This window comes from Pangasianodon hypophthalmus, chromosome 21 (assembly GCF_027358585.1).
Source record: "Pangasianodon hypophthalmus isolate fPanHyp1 chromosome 21, fPanHyp1.pri, whole genome shotgun sequence".
In the NCBI taxonomy this organism is placed as follows: Eukaryota; Metazoa; Chordata; class Actinopteri; order Siluriformes; family Pangasiidae; genus Pangasianodon; species Pangasianodon hypophthalmus.
The window spans coordinates 2,337,676-2,359,700 of record NC_069730.1 but is presented as its reverse complement, the minus strand read 5'-3'; the positions used below and the strand labels follow the sequence as shown (position 1 = coordinate 2,359,700).

General features: G+C 36.0%; 2 protein-coding genes across 6 annotated transcripts in view; one reads left to right on the top strand and one right to left on the bottom strand.

Annotated features, from left to right (window-relative positions):
* Positions 1 to 95: 95 nt before the first annotated feature.
* On the bottom strand, positions 96 to 22,023 carry tmx3a (thioredoxin related transmembrane protein 3a). Of its 4 annotated transcripts, none has more exons than XM_053227669.1 (17): positions 16,583 to 16,675; positions 13,414 to 13,430; positions 13,222 to 13,276; positions 12,449 to 12,488; positions 12,223 to 12,346; positions 10,347 to 10,392; positions 9,649 to 9,729; positions 8,577 to 8,676; positions 7,161 to 7,238; positions 7,003 to 7,069; positions 3,974 to 4,072; positions 3,275 to 3,332; positions 3,118 to 3,171; positions 2,967 to 3,023; positions 1,821 to 1,950; positions 1,680 to 1,748; positions 96 to 1,558 (listed from the first exon to the last, which is right to left on the bottom strand). In XM_053227669.1, exons 1-17 carry the CDS (start codon positions 16,615 to 16,617, stop codon positions 1,364 to 1,366), a joined length of 1,305 nt encoding a protein of 434 aa, XP_053083644.1. In that variant the 5' UTR covers positions 16,618 to 16,675; the 3' UTR covers positions 96 to 1,363. The 4 variants fall into 4 exon arrangements, with proteins under 4 accessions (XP_053083644.1, XP_026796901.3, XP_026796903.3 ...); XM_053227670.1 differs by lacking the exon at positions 16,583 to 16,675 and adding an exon at positions 21,508 to 22,023 and having other exon boundaries at positions 100 to 1,558; XM_026941100.3 differs by lacking the exon at positions 16,583 to 16,675 and having other exon boundaries at positions 98 to 1,558; positions 13,414 to 14,982.
* tesk2 (testis associated actin remodelling kinase 2) overlaps positions 15,699 to 22,025 on the top strand; it is a 28,250-nt gene continuing 21,923 nt past the window's right edge. Inside the window, exon 1 of one of the 2 annotated variants that reach the window (XM_026941099.3) lies at positions 15,699 to 16,313. The gene's annotated coding sequence lies outside the window, so the exon portion shown is untranslated. Of the gene's footprint in view, positions 16,314 to 18,568; positions 18,587 to 22,025 lie in introns of those variants that run through there. The other variant, XM_053227667.1, reaches the window with a different exon arrangement.

Genomic DNA, 22,025 nt, shown 5'->3' with positions numbered 1-22,025 from the left:
TTTATGTTAGGGACAAGGAATTATTTATTTATTTATGTATTTACTTACTTACTTACTTACTTACTTACTTACTTACTTATTTACTTACTTACTTACTTATTTATTTATACCTGAACAGTAGTTAATAGTCACTCAATATAATAATATGTTAATGTTAATAATTCAGAGTTTTGAATAAAATCTAATAAGTTTAATGTGGCCAGAGTAGATTGATTTTTTTTAAATTATACACATAGACAAAAAGATCAAGTGTTTAACTATAAATTGTACATTAAAAAGCTGAGGGCAAAGGTTTGCGCACCCCTAGGACAAAAGTAAGGAAGCCAAAGAAATTAAATTTGTAAGTTAGCAACATTTCTCAGTGTGTTTTTGGCTTCACAAATGTTCCGTCTTTATTACAGGAGACAAATAGTGATCAAATTGTATCAGATAGCATAGGATTAGATATTAAAAGAAAAAAAAACAAATATCAGTTCAAAAATTTGCATATTCCATTATAAATGGGATTTAAATGCTTTAATAATATGTATTTCCATCCTTAACTTTCAAAACTGCCTCCAGTGTGTTTCATATTCTCCGTAATAAGAAGGTAGTTTGTAACACACTGTTTGTGTGAGTTATATACAGTATAATAAAACATTACTTTTTACAAGCCACATCATAATGTTAAAATAATAACGTTAGCCTCTAAAGTGGCTTGTAAGTTAACCAGAGAGTTGTGACCAAAAAAGCAAAACGGAACAGGAAACAAGTCGTTTTGTGGTTGTTCTACAACATTAAATGTAACTACAAATGGATAAAAAAAGTATGATGCATTGCTCTTAAATAAAACATGCTAGTGTTTGGCAAATTCCTGTGGTTTTAGAGGAATAAAACACTTCAGTCTGTGCTGTTATTTAAAAAAAATACCACCCTGGCCTTGATTGTTTTCCTATATCATCATGACTCAGTGTGTTTTATTCCTTTCTTATTCCTTACTTCCTTACACATGATGATTAAACATGATACTTCCCTGACAACCCCAGCATTTGTGCTGTTAGTCAGAACAGTGTTACAAAATGCATTACAAATTACAAATAATTAATTACGTGAGTTTTTATTATTATAATTTGAACATTTGAGTTTCCATAAATTATTAATGAATTTTAACATCATAATACCAACAACCATGTTGCCTATTTCACTGAGTTATTTGCTTTAACACAGTTAATTAAACTAATTTGTCTAACTAACAGCCCTTTGCTGAGTCAGTGTATATGTGTGTGTGTGTGTGTGTGTGTTAGAGCAGAGAAAACAGTAAAATGTTCATAGTAATGGCAGTCGAGTACCAGGGCTGGGAACCACTGTAATGATTGTGGTCACGTTAATCTTTTTTCTTGGCTTCAGAGTGTTTCACTGCTGCTTTCTTCCTGTGAGTGACCGCAGAACGAGTGCCATCATCTGCCTTTTCATCATCCACCCTCTCAGCCGTGCAGATTCCCATGACGATGAATCCAATCACGACCAACGGCAAGGAAATAAGAAAACATGTACCGAAGGGAGCTGATGCGAAACTCGTCTGAGTGATAGAGAGATCTTTTAGAAATCATGTAGGAAAAAAATTGCCCTAAATATTTCTCCAATATTTGTTCAGTGAGATGCATCTTTACTTCACCGTCCCTAATGATGCAGTGCCTCACCTTTAAAGCAGATGTTGCACGATAATAAAGTCTCTTTATCCGCCGCAGGAATCCGTTCCCTCCGAGTAACTGAAACGTACACACTTTGTGTTAAACTCAAAACTGAGAAAAGATTTAACAGAATAGTGGAAGTGATCAGACCTCAGATCTTCCAGTCAGGATGCTATTGAGGAACTGGAGAAGATCTTCAATGGTCTCAACCGTATATCCAGGTAGATAATATCCATCAATGGACATGTTCATCACAATCAGAGAAGGCACTGGCAACTCGCTGAGGAAAGGAAAACAGTGATACACCATTATACTATGAAATACATATACATTATACTATGAAAGGAAGAGGAAAGCTGAGCCCTAGATCATATCCTAAGCTGCTGGTCAAAGGCACTATGAGAAGGACAATACCAATCAAGTTCAGAAGGTCACTGCAGAAGCCACTAGCACAGAACTTGTGCTAAGAGGTCCTGACCCACCAAGGCCGTCACGAGCGCTATCGAGCAACCACGTCCCCAGTGAAAACATCTGCAGGTGCTCTGTGACAGACTGACAGGTATTGGTAGGACCTCAAGCAGCAACTTAAGTTCTGTAGCCTCAGGAACTACTTCCTTGAGACCAGACATTGCCCTGCTGTCTGCATCCACCAAACAAGCTGTCCTGCTGGAGCTCACAGCTTGGAAGACGCCTGTGATAGAAAGCTTGCCAAGTACAAAGGTCTGGAAACCAACTGCCAGTAGGCTGGCTGGAGGGTGAGGTGCTTGCCAATAGAGGGTTGATGCCAGGGCTCGATCTCTGTCCAGAGCCCTCAGCATGTCATGCATCATAGGAGTGGAGAAGCTAAGAGCCATCCACTGATCAGCCTCAGCTGGGACGCCTGGAGGTGGGTGTATGATGAAAGACCCAAAACACCTGAGGATTCCAGGAACATCACGGATGATGTGTCCAGAAGCATCAGCAGATGTATTTACAGAGATATTTTGCACCATTTGTTCAGGTCAGGCCCATGACATCATTTCCCCTATATATATCTCCACTAAATCTTTAGTATTCTTTATTTTGGCTTCAAACAATTCACCTATATTGAAACTTTTTGGTTTGCAATTAGGTAAGTGACAAATATACAGTAAGTGACAATAAGTGACAAAAAAATTTGTCATATCATTTCCACTCTAATGTCTAATTTCACTCTGACATACAGCCCAGAATTCACTACCAATCACAAGAAATATCAGAAAACTATTCATTATTTATGCACAGAGTAGCTCCTAGCACCGAAATCATTCTGCTCACCCCATTATGACGCCATTGATGTAGTCGTTTCCATCCACGTAGCCAAACTGGAAGTTCCTGTAATGCACACAGATGGACACATTCAGCAGTCTTCATTTTATTCCCAAACCTTCCATTATCTTGGCCATTAATTATTTCTTTGGCTGCTCACATGCTGTACTGGTCGCTGTATTCTGTGGCCACCTTTTCCACAAGGCTCTTATAACTAAAGAGAGAAATTAACAGAGAATGTCAGCAGTGTACATTTTTCAAAACACAGCATGTCATATTTAATAGTGGAGAAATGTGGTCGGAGGTCTGAGTTTTACCGACTACTTTCTGCAGATGGGTTTTTCTCATCCACCACAGCTACAGCTACAAGTTTAGCTGTGAAGAATATGAAACACACAATAATGCATGAGATTATATTCACTTCTAGAAGAAAGTAGATGTATTTTTCATGACTACAGTGGGCCTTATTTATCAGATTTTTAGTTAAGTTGTGTGTAAACGTTTCTGTTGGCCAAACTGAACTAAAATTCCTGCAAGATTTGTAAAAGTTTTGCTGATTTTCTTCATACTCTATGTGTCTGTTGAGGAACACCAATCAGCCGTAAATAACCAATCGTGTTCACAGCACAGCTGATTTGCATTTAGTAACACCTACAAAACTCCATAAAAGGCAAAGAGTTGAAAACGACAAAATGATAACAGCGAAAGAGCGCCTCCAGCTTAGCTACTGCAGCTACCATAGACACAAACTAACTCTTCCTCCTTTTATAGGGTGTCTTTACTTTTGCCTTGATTAAACAGCTAGTCTTATTTGTCATCATTTATGGATTTGTTTCAGCTCACTTTCTTTCATTTCATTGAAATGGCAGGGTTTTACAAAATGTTTCCAAAAATATTCATAACAGCTTGTAGATGAATTTTCAATCAAAGCCATCTGCTTTGTTATGGATATAAATGTCTGCTATCTCAGCAGCTATGTGAAATGTTGAGTGTGTTGTGTTAGTGTGTAATCATACTTCGTTCACCCATCTGGTACAAGGAGAAGCTGTCCATCAGGAAATAACGAGGAAAACGCTCTCGGTCCACCCAGGAGGAAAGATTGCCGTCGCGTACCTCTGGATGAAAGAAACGGCAGAGAAATGAATTAGAGACAATTATGAAGATACAAATTTATAAATACATTAAAGCAATCTGAAAGTGCTTTTAAAGACATTATTATTTATTGAATTATAAATTACTTCATGTGAAAGTTCAACAAAAACATCATTAGACAGGAATAAAAGAGCTTACAATTTTTAATCTCAAGAAATCTCAAGAAATATGAATATACAAACTGAAAGCACTACACGCCCCGCCCCTTTTCCCTGGTAAAGTGGTGTAATAACAGAAGACATTTGCATACTGAAACATAATTGGCTCTTATATTTTATGATGCAATAACACTCACTTGTCACATGATAAGACTTCAATGCTAAATCATGTTTTATATCGAGATTTTCAGCTTCCTGTTTCTTCAGACTTTAATGTGTGTACTTTAATTAATTTAATTTAATCATAAACAACACGTTGTCCAATGATATGATAATAATAGTTCAGCCAAAACTGCACATGTAGTACAGGTATGAAAGTATATCAGCATTTATAAAATATATAATATTTCAAAAGTACTGGAGCACCTTTTGTGAACTTTTGAACTTAAAAAGTGTCTTACATGACATGCAACAACAACAACAGCAACAACAACAATGCTCTTAGCAGTGCTAGCTAATTACAGCTATTTAACTAATATTTGCTCACTAACAAGACTTACTTTTCAACGTTTTACATTTTTTGACACTTTGCTGTTAGTAGAAAACATATGGGAGAGCTTTTAGATGTAAAACGTTCTCTGGAGGTTTAAAAAAAGTGCGAAAGCAGCCTAATTGAGTACAAATATTAATGTTCATCACTCAGGTAACAAATATAAGTATAATAACGCATTAGAGTTAAAACTTCAATAATAATATTTCAGTGAAGATAATGATGTTACAAGGAAATACTTTTACTAGATGCTTCATGAAGATTAAAATGTACAGGGATTTTAAAACTATCTCCTTTTTAAATCAGAGAACATGTTTTTTTTTTTATTTCTACATTGTGTTTTTAAAAAGAAATACTAAAAGATAAGCAAGTTAACAAAATATTTTTCCTAAGTGAATAAATGAGCCTTTATTATATGGTTATTAATCAACTCACTGCTGTTTTTTTATTTATTTTTATTTTAAATTGATATAACGGTTGTAAATTCATCACACAGTTCCATCATTACAGTTGTCACATGTTGTATATGAAGATATCACAGAGCAGGTATTCAGATATAATCAGCATCTTATCAAGCTTTCTTTTATTACCAGCAATGCCGAAACTGGCAATGATTAAAGTAGTGTGTTAAGCAAACAGCGCCTGATGACACTAACCACACAAGGAAACTCTTTTTTGAGAAGCAGGATACTTTGTTTAAGTCAGTTGACTAAGAGGGAGGCTGGTGGATAAGGTCAGACTCAACTTTCATACGGTTGAGGAGAAGAGCAACATTTTTTTATGTTTACTCTGATCTCAGTGAGAAAATAAACATTTTGAATGAACCTGAATACTGCAGTGAGTGGAAATATTAAAACAAAAAAAAAGAAAGAAATGACTTCCAGGATTGAGAAAATGCGTAGAAGATTAAAGGTATGTAAACAGAACTTGAATAAAATTTGAATAAAATTTACACATGTGGTTTTTAGTTACTTAACACGTCTTATTTTTCACATGTAGTGGACGTTTCATGTGTGATTTTTTTTCATTTATTTTTCGCATGTGATTTTTTTTACGATTTATTTTCACATTTTTACTTTTAACAGATTTTTTCACAGTTTATTTATATTCAATTTTATATGTATTGTATGTGTTTCTATTATCGTGTTTTTTCACAATTCATATATTTTCAGGTTAATTTTTTTTAATATATAGTGCCTGTAGGTTTTCACATTAATTATTTTCACATTTAGCTCATATATTTTTTATCCACATCCTAATTTTTTCACACATAGAGCACATGTTTATATTTCACATGATTTTCTCACGTGACTGGTTTATTTTCACATTCTGTAAACACTGTGATCATGTGATCATTGTTCATATTTTGTAACATGTTTACTTGACGTCACATGTGCAGTTTCATGTTGCAGATTTCCAGATATTATCACGTATTACTCACATAATGACACGTGAAGAACTGTGTGAAGTATACGTGATTTTTCTGTAAGTGTTTATGGGATGACGCGTGTCATATTGTAGATGTGTGAAAATGAAAAAGTGTGATTTGGTATTAGGAGCTAATTATTGTTTCTTGACTTAATATTAAAACATTTTAAACACGTGTAAAAAAAAAAAAAGTCAAATAAGCCAAACTGGTTCTGCAGGATGGGTGAAATATCATTCTGTTCTTCTTCTCCTTTCTGACTGGTTAAGTATTTGCTCTGCTAACATTCCTAAGACACAGTAAACGTGAAGCAGCTGATGAATAACGTTGTGTCTCCGTAGGGAAAGGGAGTTCTCCGTTCTGCTAAATGCGATAACACATGTTAACGCACGACTCTCACGACAATGATGGACGTCCTGACCATCCATGTAGTGACGAACTCCTCTGACACGGCTGTGTTCCGTGTCCAGGTACAGTGCGCCGATCACTTCCTGCTCAACTTCTGGCTCCAGAAGGCATTCTATGATAATGGTGAGGTTCAGCAGACGAGCGTCATGATGCAGGATGACAGCGCCGGCGTGGAGTTCGTCCTCCGGGTGCTTCATCGCTGCTCACGTTTCCCTAACGACTACTACCTGAGCCCGTTCCTGGTGACCCTTTGCTTAGACGCTCTGGTTTTTCATTACCAGCTTCCTACACAGCCGAATTGGGACGGCACCATCAGAGAGGCGCTGAGAGGAAACCGACTACAACTGACACGCGACCACGCGCTTCCCTAAACTGACCGATTTGTCCATAAACATCTAAAGGAGCTCTCACCGTTGTAGATGTCATAAGCTCCGTCTTTGAACACCACGACAGAGGGAACGTCTTGCAATGTGACTGCCTGAAATTCAAAACATTTTCTTTTCACTGACCTTGAAGAACTCAACTCAAACAAAGAGCTTTATATGGTGCGGAAAAAAACGTGTTTTCACCTGCGGTAAAACGTCCACGGTGGCTGAGAAAAAATAGTTGTGGATGAGAAATTCAGATGCCACTTTATAAAACTGTCCCTGAAAGAGACAAAGAACAAAAAAAAACAATGGATGAGGATGAAAACTTTTTTCTTTTTGTTTCTTCTTCTTTTTTTTTTTTGAAAAGTTCTTATTTTGAGTTCAGAATCTTGACAAGATTGTTGTATGTTTTTTTCACGCTCATTATTTTATTCACTAAACAGCCTACGTATTCAACGTACCATGTAATAATAAAAAACAGACACCAGAAGCTTCATTATTTACATTTTTCAGTATTTTCAAGTATTTTGAAAAAGACTGACACACTATAAATTGATATTTAATACACTCACGTGATCTACTTCCTTATCTATATCTATATGAATTTAATTTGACTTTAATTTAATTTAATTTGATTCCCGCTTTCCAAATATGGTGCTTTATAAATTTATATTATAAAGTTATAATCATGTTCAGTATAATACACATTATTTGAAATTGTTACAAATTTTCTTACAAATAATTAAAAATGTATAAAGTTGCAGAGAACCAGCATCACGTATGAATCATGTACTGTGTAGAGTATATATATATATGTATATATGTGTGTTTATGTGTGTGTGTGAAGTTAGATTTTACTATATAGACTAGTATATGACTGAATATTTTTCTTGTTTATTATGAATGTATAGAATTTGCTTATTCATTTTTAATTTCAGTAAATGTTACTACCTCAGTTGTTACATCTTGCTTGGCTTTTGCAAAATGCCGGATACTAAAGAAATAAACAGCATGTCAAATAATCAGCGCTGGGGTGGTGTGATGAAGCTGAGTCACTGTTATGACTCCGAAGTTGACTATTTTCCAACAACAACATGCTCTGTTAGTGTTTTATTCCTCTTATACCACAACAATCTGCCAATGCTTACAATTTTACATTTGCTACACAACACTTTGTAGTGGAGCGGCAAAACAAGATATAGCAGCTATAACCAATTGTTACCTCGCCAGCATCTCTTTTTTTCTGTTTTGTGTTATTTTTAATATATTATTTATATAAATAAAAAAGTGTTTATTATAAAGGTGCTCTACAGATTGGCTAAGCAGTCCATTAAAGGCTTAATGAGGGATGAGGGAGTCATTTTGAAATCAGTACCAACGTACAAGTTCTGGATTTTACTTATATACAGTAAGAATAATTTTTTTTTGCACTTCAATCGCTTTGAACCAAATAATCAGGTGCAATTCATGAGCTGGATCTAAAGGAAATGTTTGCTCTAGTAAATGTGACCATTTTAAACATATCTGTGTGTATTTCTCAAATGTTTGGTGAATGTCAAGCGCTTTATTGCATAATGTTTTCATTTATCATCCACAAAACGTTTACAGAGGGCTTACCTTAAGCGGTGACCTCCCTCCGACGTAAACAAAGAAAAGCTGATGGCGACTCAGGACGTGCTGGAAGAGCTGTACGCTGGTCAGAGCTCGCACAGAGGGACTGGATTGAGCAGAAACAGAGAAAATACACAAGTGTTTATTATATCACTCAAAGCAGAGATACCTGACTTTAAGCTTAAAGGAATAATCTCAGAAGAAAGAGAAGCTTATTGCTACCACTTTGCTTTAGCATTGTGCAACGTCTACATCATCACACAGGTGCCTTTAAAGACGTTATGTAAGGAATTAAACACTCCATGTCACGCTGTTATAGGATAATAATCAACGACAGGATGGTGTGATGAAGCAGAGCGACTGTTACCATGCAAAAGTTGATTATTTGTTTCCGAAAAGTCGGGAACTAATGAGAGTAAAAATACATATAGCGAATTTTGTATTTATTATTTATAACATATGTGCTGCATGTTCAGCCAACACTGTATTGTGTTTTTGTGGATTTTACTCAACATATTCCCGTACACTCTGTAGAAAATTAATCAGCACCGTCTGACCAATCAGAAGCAACAATTCAACAGCGTTGTGCAAAACTAAAGAAGGAAACATCGAACACCAAACATGACTGATTGTTTCCATTTATGGTGAAGGGGAAGATTGTGTAAGATTTATTATTATTATTATTATTATTATTATTATTATTATTATTATTATTGTTGTTGTTGTTGTTGTTGTTGTTTTTGTGAGCACTTTTTGTGAGTTTTTGTGAGCACACAAAAACTCTTTGGGTGCAAAAGTTAAATGTAAATGTATTATTCTGATGGTTCTAAAGCTCAGTATGGGATTGATATAAAATCATGTTTAATTTAATTTTCCAAAGCCCAAGGATGATTTGCAAAGATAATCAGAAAATTTAACACAAGCGGGTGAACGTTTTAGCATAAATCTCTGAGTGTAATCGTAGCAGAATTGATTAGTGTACGTGGATCTGAATAAAAAGATCAAACTGATTTAATTTATATTTAATTTAATCCAGGACATAAATTAACACCACAGAAAAACAAGTCCGTAAATTTACCCAGAAACTCTGTAGGTGAATTCAAGGATGGCATCTTTTGTCTTCTGGCCGTTGTAGTGAAAATACTTATCTCCTTTTATACTTGTGGAGAGAAAAAAACATAAAATATGGTTATGGAGAGATTACAACATGCAATATTATCCTCGTACATTATCCTCAGAAATAGCTCAGTCTGTTGCACAAGAGTGTATAATTTGTAAATGATTACTGCAGTAACTATGCAATACTGATATTGCAGAAGGTTTCAGTATGCAAATGAGCTTCTAACTGATCTGTAAATGTGTTTATGTGTGAACAATATAAAAAAAAATAAGATGAGAGTTTCTGTGTGTTCAGATGAATTCAGCAGATAATAATTTTGATCCAGATAATAAGCTGATGTTCTGCAGTGTGGTTTTATTTATTAATTTCAATAGCACCATTGAAAGGAGGATTTTTCTATATTTTTCTGCTTTATATCCTTTTTTAGAGGGAAAATACAGTATGTCCCCATTTTTCAGTCACTAAAATGACTGTTATTCAGGGTCTGGTAGAAAAAATATGTAAAATCTTTTGTACCTCATCTCAAAGAAACAGACCAAAAAGTCCTGATAAAGACACGTAAGGCTGCATATACAGAAATAATTAATTTCTGTATCTTATAAAAAATGATGCACAATCATAACCAAGATTATAATGAAGTTCTTTCAGGCACTTACAAAATTATAGATGGATATCCACGAATTTTTAACTCTGTGACAGCATCTAAAAAAGAAAGAAAGGAAAAGAAATAGAGCTACTATGGCACCTCAGTTGTCAATTAGTTAGGGAAGATGGTCATGGCTATTCCTTATAGGTGTATTATTTGGCATTAAACAGAAACTCCTGCATTTTCTCAACCATTTATCAGTTAACATTTAGCTCATCTCTATTAGCCAACTCTGTAGTATACTTTACACACTGTATGTGATTACCACAGAAATGAATTTGAACACGTCTCCTTGTACCGAGAAAATAACAGAAAACCCAGTTTACCTAGGGCAGTTGTTGAATTCTGTTTATAAATGTCAATAAAATGCACAAATATATAACACAAATCCATGTAGAGTGCGTAGTGAGCACACTTGGCTGTTGTGTCTAGGTGAGATGGATGATATTAAGCTGTTGTATCCCCTGTCAATCACAGCATCACTGACCAATCGTAGGCGTCTGTGAGGTCATGTATGAGGAAGAGGGTAGATAGCTCTTTCCTCCAAGTCTGTTACACAGTTAAAAAAAATGCAAAAGTTGGTTTCATGTGTCTAGACAGAAACACGTGTTAGCCTTCGTCCTCTCTGTTCAGCAGCTGTCGTCTGATAGGGAGAGCCGGCTGGTGGGTGGGAATTAGCACATGACCAAATTAGGAAGAAAATGGGCGGATATATAATGCTAATTTATTGCTACAGTCGTTACACTGGAACGATAGAGGTGTTAGGATGATAAAGACACGAGGTAAAGGCTTCTCTGTTCTGTTCCTCTAGTGTTTTATTCATCTTTCTAACACTAAAGGAATACAGGATAAAGTAGTTCTGGTTACATTTGGTATCCATGCGCTGTTTGACAGAAACTGAGAAATTTATGAAAGTATTCGCTAATAATATATCTTTCAGCTAATTGTTTAGTGATGGAGTTTACTGACATCCATTATAAGTGAGTTTGGCATAAAATTTTCTCAGTACACAACAACGGCAAAAAAAAAAATCTAAAAAAACACTAGAGATTTGTGAGGGATAAATCAGACAGTTAGCTTTCTAGGTAATGATTTATTTGAAGGTTCCGTTATCAAACATTATTTACAGCATTAGCATTAGCTAACATTCTAAAACCATGAAAGCCAACCTAAATCATGGTCATTAATTTTGTATTAATTGATATTTTAATGTTAACTAATAAAGACCTACATTAACTAATATTTATTCCATCCATAACTTACATTAAAGTCTAATATCATTTTAATGCACATATAATTATAATTTCAGGGCCAGAAAAATGTAAATAGAAGCCTGAAACAGGGAAACTAGTGAAATCTTTTGCATGGAAATTGCAGATAACAATTATTATATTATATTATATTATATTATATTATATTATATTATATTATATTATATTATATTATATTATATTATATTATATTATATTATATTATATTATATTATATTATTGTTTGAAGTTTAGAAACCTTTTTCAACATTACATCACAAACTGCAGCTTTAACAGAACCTCCATGACAGGATTTCAGTGTAAAAGCAAACAAATAATTTTGTAACTCAAACTTTTAATAAAAATGCTGACTGTCCATCTGGTGTTTAATCAAAAGAAGCTTAATGTGGAGCAGAAGTGCACTGCTGAAGGGTTTAGACTCTCTTAACTAATCTAATTATGGAGTACGCTATAGACTGTTGTGGGACAGTGTGATTAGTTGTCATGGTTTAACCCATGTGACTGATGTTTAGTTTTTAAAAATTAGATACCATTCCTATACCTCTTGCATAAACACTCCATATTAGTGATATTAAATGCTTTATTATTGGTGTATTTATGTTCAATTTGACTCACCGGTGTAGACAGTGGTGTCAAGTTTGCCCACATTGATGTGAGAGCCCTGACTCTTCAGCTCGGCTGCAACTTCGTACCATATCGGCTCGAATGTTTTACAATATTCACACCACGGAGCATAAAACTGTATATCAGATCAGCACATCATATATACGTGTATCAAATCAGATCATATACATGCTGCATTATAGCATGAAAACAAAGATAGAATTAAAAATGTACTCACTTCCACCAGCCAGGGCTCACTCCTACGCATCTCATTAAATCTAAATATTAAAAAAGCAGCATACAAACATGAAGCATATTATAACTTTATAATGCTTTGTAAGAAGCACACTCACGTACATAAACATTCCAGTCAACACAAATGAGAAAAAAAACATCTCTCCAAAATCAGCTTCCAACTTCCTAGAAAAATTACTTTCAGCCATAATCAAATCAAGAGGCCAGGTTTCAGATTTCAACTTCATGATTTAACTAATTATTTACAGTGTTATCTAACCGATGAAGGTCATGTCAAGTTCTACTACCATTCGTACTCATATTTTTTTTAAATATTAACTGAATGATGAAGACCTACAATGACTAATATTTATTCCATACATAACTTAGATCCTGAGTTATCAGTTTACAGTACATGCTTTAATTATTACTTTAGTACTTTAATTTGCACAGCTATTACACAAATTCACATTAATAATAATAATAATAATAATAATAATGACATATGTATTATTTATAACATAATTAACAATTACATTACAATTGTATTATTTAATGAATAAACATTGATTAATGCAGAATTTATTTATTACACATTATTTACTATATAGAGGCATATATATATATATATATATATATATATATATATACATAATTAATGTTGTATTAACGCTGTATTAATGTACACTTGTGCCATTAATAATGGTAATTAAGGAAAGCTGTAATTTTGAAGAATTTTCTCTTTAGAAATGACTCAGTTGCCAGATTTCAATGTACCTGTCGTCGAGTTCTTCAACATACGCTGCTGCGAGGCTTATGCTCACTACAAGCACTGAAAGATCAATAAATAAAAATAAAGCAGCTGTCATTTCACAACAGACGTAAAGGCAGTGATGAATTGTGACAGGCTTTGATAAATTTCACCACATGCCCACCCAGCGGTCTAATATTGATTTATTTTTAGCCTACCTGAGCAGATGAAGTGTCTTGAGGTTGCCATGATTGTGTTTGATGATGAAATAGAGAGTGTGTAGAAGAAGGACAGAGACATGGAATGATTATTAGGCAGCACTCTAGTGACCCAGTGACCAGATTAGACCGGGGGATTAGGGACTGACTTTAAGGATGAAGCCTAGCTGCAACCCTCTTTTCCTCTTCACACGGGCTGCTGAAAATGTGTGTGTGTGTGTGTGTGTGTGTCCATTTTCTTCTCTAGCTGCTGTACACATCTGAACCTGACACAGTCTGCCTCAGTTTGTCTACATGGTTCTGTTTCTGAGTGTAATTTTGTTCTTACAAACCACCATCCATGTACCTAACAGAGTGTAAATGTTTGTAAATGTTTGTAAATGTTAATCCAGCTTGTGAGAACAAGCAGTACCGTCTCCCACAACCTTCTGTGTGAGGTTCCTCTGAGGTTCCTATTCCTCTGCATTTATATGCAGCTTCTTGCAGCTTTAATCTTTAATAATTGCTTTGTCCTGATCGGAGTTGCTGTGAACTAACATTTAACAGATTGGTCATAATAGTTCCTTCATTAATGATTGGAGATATTTTTATCATTATCAATTTTTTTTAATATATGTAACACACTTTGAGAGTTTGGACTCTGATTTATTTATTTATTTGTTTGTTTGTTTGTTTGTGATATATAATATATAGATATAAATTATCTATGTATGTAGATGGCTTTGCATGCTTTATTGTAAATACTTTATATATTTAACAGACTTTGAGAGTTTGGATTTTATTTATTTATTTATTTGTTTGTTTGTTTGTTTGTATTTTTTGCTTGTTTTTGATTGCTTTGTATTAAAAAAATTATTTATAATAATGTATACTATATTCATACAACATGTATTGTTTTAGATGGTTTTGTGTACATTATCGTAATTTTTAAAATATGTTTTTAAAAAAATTAAGCTGTTGAGAGTTTGGACTTGAAAATATTGATTTATTTATTCATTTGTTGGTTTTTTTACTTATTTACTTGTCTCATATTATTGATTCTGTATCTATTTATTCTATATCTGTTATTTCGTATTATTATTATTATTAGTAGTAGTAGTAGTAGTAGTAGTAGTGTTATTGTATATGAGGAAGCTAAACTATTCTCTCATTTCACTCAAAAATAGTAGTGACTATCAACAAAACATTTTTTGTAATATTCTAATTATTTCTTGTTTGTACTAAGACTAGGATGAATAGTTAATTAAGGCTGGTATCCGCTTTTACATAGAGAGAGAGAGAGAGAGAGAGAGAGAGAGAGAGAGAGAGAGAGAGAGAGAGAGAGAGAGAGAGAATAACTTTTCCTCTTCACATTAAATGTTGTTTTTCACCAGTAGATGGCGCTAATAACAAATCTTCCCTGTTCACAGATTGACATGTTGCCATGGACTCCAGAGATGTCAGACTGGATTGCAACATATTTAGAATCCATTCACTTTTTTTAAAGCTTCAAGTAGACAATAATAGATGTTATACCTAAATCTAAATGATATTAATCAACACAAGATTTAAGAGTACTTTCTGACTCGTAAAGAAAGATCTGGCCATTATTACGGCCTTCAGTTTACGTTTCGCAACTGGCTGAATCCAAAATGGCTCCCTAGTGCACTACATAGGGCGTAGACGCCATTATTAAAGAAACAACGTCTGTAGTGCAGTTCTATAGGGAGCAGAGAGCTATTTGAGATTTGGCCTTCATGTAGTAAATTTAGTTAGTCAGGTTCCGTTTAAACTGTTATTCAAAAGCAGATGCTTTTGTCCCACTTTAAAATAAATATTTAAACGTTTTTATCTCCTGTCAATTTGTCAAAGTTTATAACAAGTCAGTTATAAATATTTCCACTTTTATTTCCACTATTTGCAGCTGTAGCTGTTTTTATCTACCCACAGCATACATCGGAAAACGTATACGAATTACTATATCTTATAAAATGTCTCCTGAAGTAACGTTTTAAAACCTAAACCAAGCTTTTAAACATATTTAATATGCTAGTTATGTGAGTTGTTTGCTAACGTTCGGGCAGGAATTATATAGAAGTTTCATTGGTCAGACACACGGGCAGGAAGCGTGTGATTGGCGCAAACAGGCACATGTCTTATTGCGTATTGGATGAAGGACATGTCAATCAAAAGTCTTTCTTAACTCTGATTGGTCGCCTTAACTGTCAATCTCAACTGCACGAAAATGCGAGTTGAGTCTGGGGGAGAGGCTGGTTGAATGTCAAACGCAAGTTTACTTCCTGTATTAGTGCACTACTTAGGGTATGAAATAAAGGCTACGACAGCGTACATAGTGCACTCTATTAGAAATGTAGCGCTATTTCGGATACAGGTAACGGAGTGCATAGTGGTTGAAGTCGGGGATATACTTCGGTGTGTTTTGACGCAGATAAACTCGACAAACGGTTTTGACGGAGGATTTTAACGCGAGTTTAACGACAGTTTTGGAAAATATCAACTGATATTAAAAAGGAGGATGTGATTAGAAACGGAAGGAAAGGTCTGAGAAGAGACACGTCGCGCATTGTTTACTTTCTTGCTTCTACATTTGAAGGGTTGCTCTCATGCCCCTCCATTATTATTGTTATTATTATTGTTGTTATTTTTTATTTGTTATTTTTAGATAGTCATGTTATTGGTCTGTAAACGTCTCTTGTAACTGGAAGAGATTTCTGCGTCTTTAATTTTGAGTTCAGATGTACAGGATGAGTGCTTGAAAACTTTCTAGCTCCTCTGAAGTATCTGAATATTTCACTGTTTATGGATTTCTGGAGGAAACGCGTTTATCATGTCGTCCCCTGAAGTGCAATGGGATTAAAGGAGGCGTTTGGCTCGAGCACAGCTTCAACACAGACAGCCAGGTAAGAGGAAGAGCTGTTTGTAAGCAAAATGCGGAAAAAATCACAGAAATATTCCGTTTACTTTCAGCATAGCACCTTTACATGCGCGTGTGTATCATGCATGTGTGTGTCTCTGCTGAACAACCCACACACTGCTGGACCTCTGTGTGTCCAGGGCATTATCTTCAGTCCTTCACTTGTTGCATGGCTCAGGATTTTATTTGCAAACCTGTGCATTTGTCAGATGCACTTTGCATGCTCTGTAGACTGTGTTCATGCATGCACCTGACCTGATGTCATATCCAGCAGCCATGCAGTTCTGCATCTTCTGCTTAGTGGCATTTTAATGAACTTCTCAAACATCACATGTAGCTCTAATAAAAGTAAAGCATAAATGTTTAGATGTTTGTAATATACACCTACTGGTGTTAGATCCAAAACTGGATCAGCCCCCTGAATGGTGTGAGTGACATGTTTATGATTTGGTTCAGCTTGTTCAGTTCCCTCTTTACGCTCCTGGATCGGGGCTTTACAGTGTTGAGATGGTCCTTCGTGTGTGTTTACTTGACTTTCAGAGGGTCCTATTGGCCCTTCGCTAGTTTGAGTTGGTCCTTTGCTGGTTTGATCTGGCCCTTTGAGGAGTGACTTGATCCTTTACTTGGTTTGGCCTGTGGAGTGTTCAGTTGGCGATTTGGGGGGTTTAATTGGCGTTCAGAGGGTTGACTTGGCCCTTACATCAACTTGTAGGGTGTTGAGTTATGGTGTTGAGTTGGCTTTTTAATGGTCAAGTTAGCTTTTGGTGGGTTGAATTGGTCCTCTGGTTGTTGGCACTTTAAGAGCTTAATTGGCTTTCAGAGGCTTGAGCTGGCCTTTAGATCAGCTTGTAGAGTGTTGAGTTATGGTGTTAAGTTCACACTCAGTAGGTTAAGTTGGCCCTTTTAAGAGTTTGGTTGGTTCTTGGTGGGTTGAGTTGGCTTTTTGAGGGTTGAGCTGGCCCTTGAATGAGAGAGTTCAACTGCCCCTTTACTGTTCATGGTTAGCACTTTGCAGTGTTGAGTTGGCCCTTTGAGGGGTTTAGTTGGCCCTTTGAGGGGTTTAGTCAGGCTTTTGTGGGTTGAGTTGGCCCTGGGAGGGTTTAGTTGGTCTTTTGGTTTAACTGCTCTTTTTAAGTTAACTCTTTGAGGATTGAGTTGGTGTTGAGAGGGCTGAGTAGGCCCTTTCGTGGGTTGAGTTGACCTTTTAAGTGATGGGATGACTTTTTAAGGGTTGCGTTGGCCATATTGTGTTTAAATGTCTCTCTGAGCGTTGTTGGCCCTTTACAGCGATTGAGTCTTTATCTTGTTCGATCGGCAGGTATAGTGTTAGTTTTTCCCTGAGGAGTGTTGAGTTGGCCCATGTCATGTGGAGTGTCCTTTAGAATGTTAATAAGCGCTCTATTAGTGTTGAGTCAGTCCTTAAGGTGTTAAGTGAAGAGATGTTTCAGCTCTGGATCAGAGTGTGGGGTTGGCCCTTTACATTGTTAAGCCGGCCTTTAGAGTGTTAGGATGGCTTTTACAGTGATGCATTGGCCCATGATATGTTGAGTTTGCTCATTACAGTGTTAAATTTAGCTTTCATATCTTTGGATCAGCTCGCTAGTGTATGGTGGCCTTTTGAGGGGTTTGAGTTGGTTCACTACAGTGTTGAGTTGGATTATATAAGTCCAACTGGACACAAATGAACACAAAAGAGTTAATTTATCACTGTAGGTGTTGGTTTAACACCTCGAGTGATAATCCAGCTGGGATGCTTTTCAATTCTCCACCGTCACAATGTGTGAACTCGTTCTGATTGTCTTTTTCTTTCACTGATTCCTGCTAGCACTTTCACTGTAGCTGCCATTGTGTTCTTGTGAGCTTTAGACCGCAATGGGCGATTCATCATTGCGTCCCTGCATGCAAAATACACACTTCTTTATCTTATAAACGCTGACTCTGACATTTTTTAGTGGAAGCAGTTAGAATGAAAATATCTGTTATGTTTCGCAACATGTTTGCACGAGCAGCTGATTCAGTTTTGAAAGTGACCTGAAGCTTATCTGAAATCTCAGTTCGGATCTGGGGAATGTCAGGTATGCTATTGTTCAGCTCAATCCAGAAAAACACCTGCAGCACTCTGCAAGTGTCTGAGAACGGTGCAGAGCGATGTTGAAACTTTTGTTGATGTTCATATTCTGTGGTTTGATTGGCCGCCAGTTGCTGAAACCTGGATTTGAAGAAGTTGGTGAACAAACATGTCCTGTTTCTTAATGCTCAGTGAGTTCCTATTATTATTATTATGAAAAAAAAAATTATTAATAAAATGTATTTCATTAAAACACATTGATTTGAATGAGCCAGTGGCTACAGATTGATTCAAAGCAGTGAATCAACTCGGTGCGAATATTTCACGCTCTCTCAGGCGCCGTCTACACGAGCAACGTTTTCAAAAAATACCTCCGATGTAAAACGATGCGAAAATGCTCACACTAGCACGCCAGTCCAGTATGCGGTGTTAGAAAGTCATACACTGTTACGGCAAATGCTTCAAGAATAACATTAAGATCATTCGTATTCAGTCGCCTTGTAATAATAAAACAAAGCGAAATGAAAGTGCAGATACGTTATCTAATAAGAAATTACAGAACATAATGTAACAACTTGTTAAGCAGTCATGATAAATGAAGTCCTAGCACATTCATAACACACACAATGGGTATGCGCAGGTTCATCAATGTTTTCCCAAATGTTTTTGAAAAAAGCTTCGTGACCCAAAACGTCGTTTTCGTATAGACAGGGTCTGAATCAGAGAACGCAGTGATGATGGGAATAGACTTTTGTGTTGCTGTTTGACAAGAGTTCAAAGTTTCTGTTAGCTGTTTCTTTAGTGTATAAATCATGCTAGCTCATAGAGATAGAGTGTAGTAATCCTGATAAACTGTCCAGCTTCCTCGCAGCTTTGGTCTTTTATTCTCATCTCAATGCTTTTATCAAATGAGTGATCTGGGAAAGAAATACGAACATTTGCAACAACATGAATATTTGACCATGATTGCTAATACATTACATTTAATACATATTCACAGGCTTAATGCTAACTAGGGATGTAAATTATAAAAGTTTTTTCTTAGCCATGTTGTACTAGTAATAGTTCTTCTTTGGGCACATTCACACTTATTAGTCCGTCTGAGAGTCTGAATCGGAGCAAAAATGATTCTTCTGATTCATTTGCTATTTGTTTTGGTTAGCTTTCACACTGCACAAAGCAAAAGGCGAAGAAAACATTGTCTGTGTGAGTGTAGGGCTGAAAACGTAAACTCTCATTAATCAATCAGAAAGACAGCGACAGGAATTGTAAACAAACCTTTACTAAGCGTATGTATAAAATCCCCCAGGCATGAAGAACACAGAGCCGGGACTAAAGAAATGATTCGATAGTTATATAAGCAGCTAGTTTTTTGCATCACATCACATGCAGTGTTTATTGTTTATTTTTGTTCGTTTTGTTGGTGCAGATTTCCATAACTGCAGCGCTACAGCTTTGTCCTTTGGTTCAGTTTAACGGCTCACATCTCGGCATGTTTGATTCACTTTCTGAGTCGGATCACATTCTCAAATCATTTCCTTTAAAAGTGACTGTCGTTGCTATGTTCTCGCTGTCTAAAGAACCGCACGAGAACCTAAACGCTATACACACAGAAGCATTCTTAATGGTGCTGTTTTATAGCAGCAGTGGACCTCGACTCGGTCCCTGAGGAACGCCGGCAGTTTTCAGTTTTTAATTCTGAGCTCAAAATTAGTTTGATTTAAGTCAGGGTAGTTGATCTCGAACATCTAATTACGCAACATGTGTCTCTTCAGCTTGTGGAAACGTAGGCCAGTGCTTAAAAATCCTAACTGGAGACCTGAACCCGTGCTCACTCTGGCACTAAAGCTGGTGAAAAATAGGATTGAGATGCCTGATTAAATATAGACTTTAGAGTGTTGTTCCAGCTGCACCGTCGACACTCGTCTCTGTTCCTCCGTCTGTGCAGAATACGAGAGAATCCACGTCAGATGCACTTTAGCGACCCGTTTAACCAGCGTCTGAGAGAAACAGCTGGAGGAATGTTGGCCACCTTAACGGTTTTGGCCCTAAATTGGGGTGCGGTGCACAACTGCCTGAAAGAGAAGCTAGTGTTTATTTTCTGGCAAAGCTACACATTATGTCCTTTTTTTTCTCTTTTCCTTTTAGAAATAAAATGTTACGGCGCTGCTGTTTATCCTTCCACTGAGTTTTTTAGATGAATGAGAGGAAATGAGAGTGCTTGTTTTTTTGGGGAATGCAGGATCATTCTGTACTTGTAGAAATCAGAGACAGGAACGTTTCTCTTAATGCATTTTGAGATGCTAGTCACTGAGAAAAGGTTTAGCTGTGCACTCGGACTAACCTTGTTTTCTGGGGTTTTTAAAATCTGCAAACTTGAAACTTTAGAATAGGGCTGGGCAAAATGACGACACAATATCGATATCATGATACATTATGTCATGATTCAAGTTTTCTGCTATTCTATATATATATATATATATATATATATATATATAGAACAACATGCTGGATAAGAGCTGTTATTTTCATTACCTTAGCACTCTTTGTAGATGTTTATTCTTGCCTAGCTAGTTTATTCTTGCCTAGTGAGTTTTACGTTTAAAATGTTTTATCAGGTTAATTGTATCGCTGGAAGAGGCTGTAGTTCACCATCTTGATATTTTCACAGAACCTGCTTTTATTTCGTGTTGTCTGTTCTTCAGAGTGATGACATACAGTAGGCTTGCGTCACGGTTGTTGGCATCAGAGCATTTTTATGAGTAAGTGAACACGATATCAAACCGATACTCAATAATCCGTATCCGTATCCTTCATGTATCCGTAGCATCGAACCTGAAAACTGCAGGCGTTCCTCAGGGATCAAGCCAAGGTCCACTGCACTTATCACCTATCACGTTACGTGCTTTCACGTATCAGTTGTCCTACTCTGGTGAAGGGAGGCTTGTGATAGAAAAGTTGTACTTTCTTTTGGTTAAACAGTACTGCCGAAAAGGGGAGAAGGTATTTGCACTGTCAGTCAAGCTGCCTTCTGGCATTAGTGGTGCATGACAAATAAATTATTGCCACAATGATAGAAGAGTCTCAAAGATAGGTGAAACTAAATATTTACCTGACTGCAAAACTGTGTGCAGACCTTCCTGTTTTGAAAGATCACCACGTCCAGGCAAAAATGTAGAACTCAAGATGGCTGTAATCAATCCGTAAACACAGAGTGAACAAAGTTTACATTTTCAGGTCCAAAAATGAGCTCTTTGTGCCTCAGTTTGTTTTTGACATCAGCCCGTGTTGCCCCATAGTTCATCCCTCCGTTATTGTGCAAACAATCCTTCTTACAACTGAAGGAAATGTCAGTGTTCTTTCCAAATGTATTAATATTTTTATATAATTTGGATTATATTATATAAAAAAAACATGTGAAAGGATTATATTCTGACAAAACAATGACTCGTATTTTAGTAGATAAGCTGTTTTTTTTTTTTTCTCCACATGATTTACTGTGTAATAATTCAACACACTTTGATGGCTTTTACATCACCATTATAGAGAATAATGCAATTAGATGAACAGACAATTACTCAGACAATTACGCATGTCTAGATAACGTAGATTTCTGTTTTTTCTGATTTA

What these genes read in the sequence shown, in the direction of transcription:
- tmx3a (XM_026941100.3), bottom strand. Translation starts at nt 13,495, where the DNA reads ATGTCTCTGTCCTTCTTCTACACACTCTCTATTTCATCATCAAACACA. An exon ending in CCATCTGCAGAAAGTAGTCG is followed by an intron (nt 3,172 to 3,274) that starts GTAAAACTCAGA and finishes TTCTCTCTTTAG; the next exon opens with TTATAAGAGCCTTGTGGAAA. An exon ending in GTGCAACATCTGCTTTAAAG is followed by an intron (nt 1,559 to 1,679) that starts GTGAGGCACTGC and finishes TCTATCACTCAG; the next exon opens with ACGAGTTTCGCATCAGCTCC.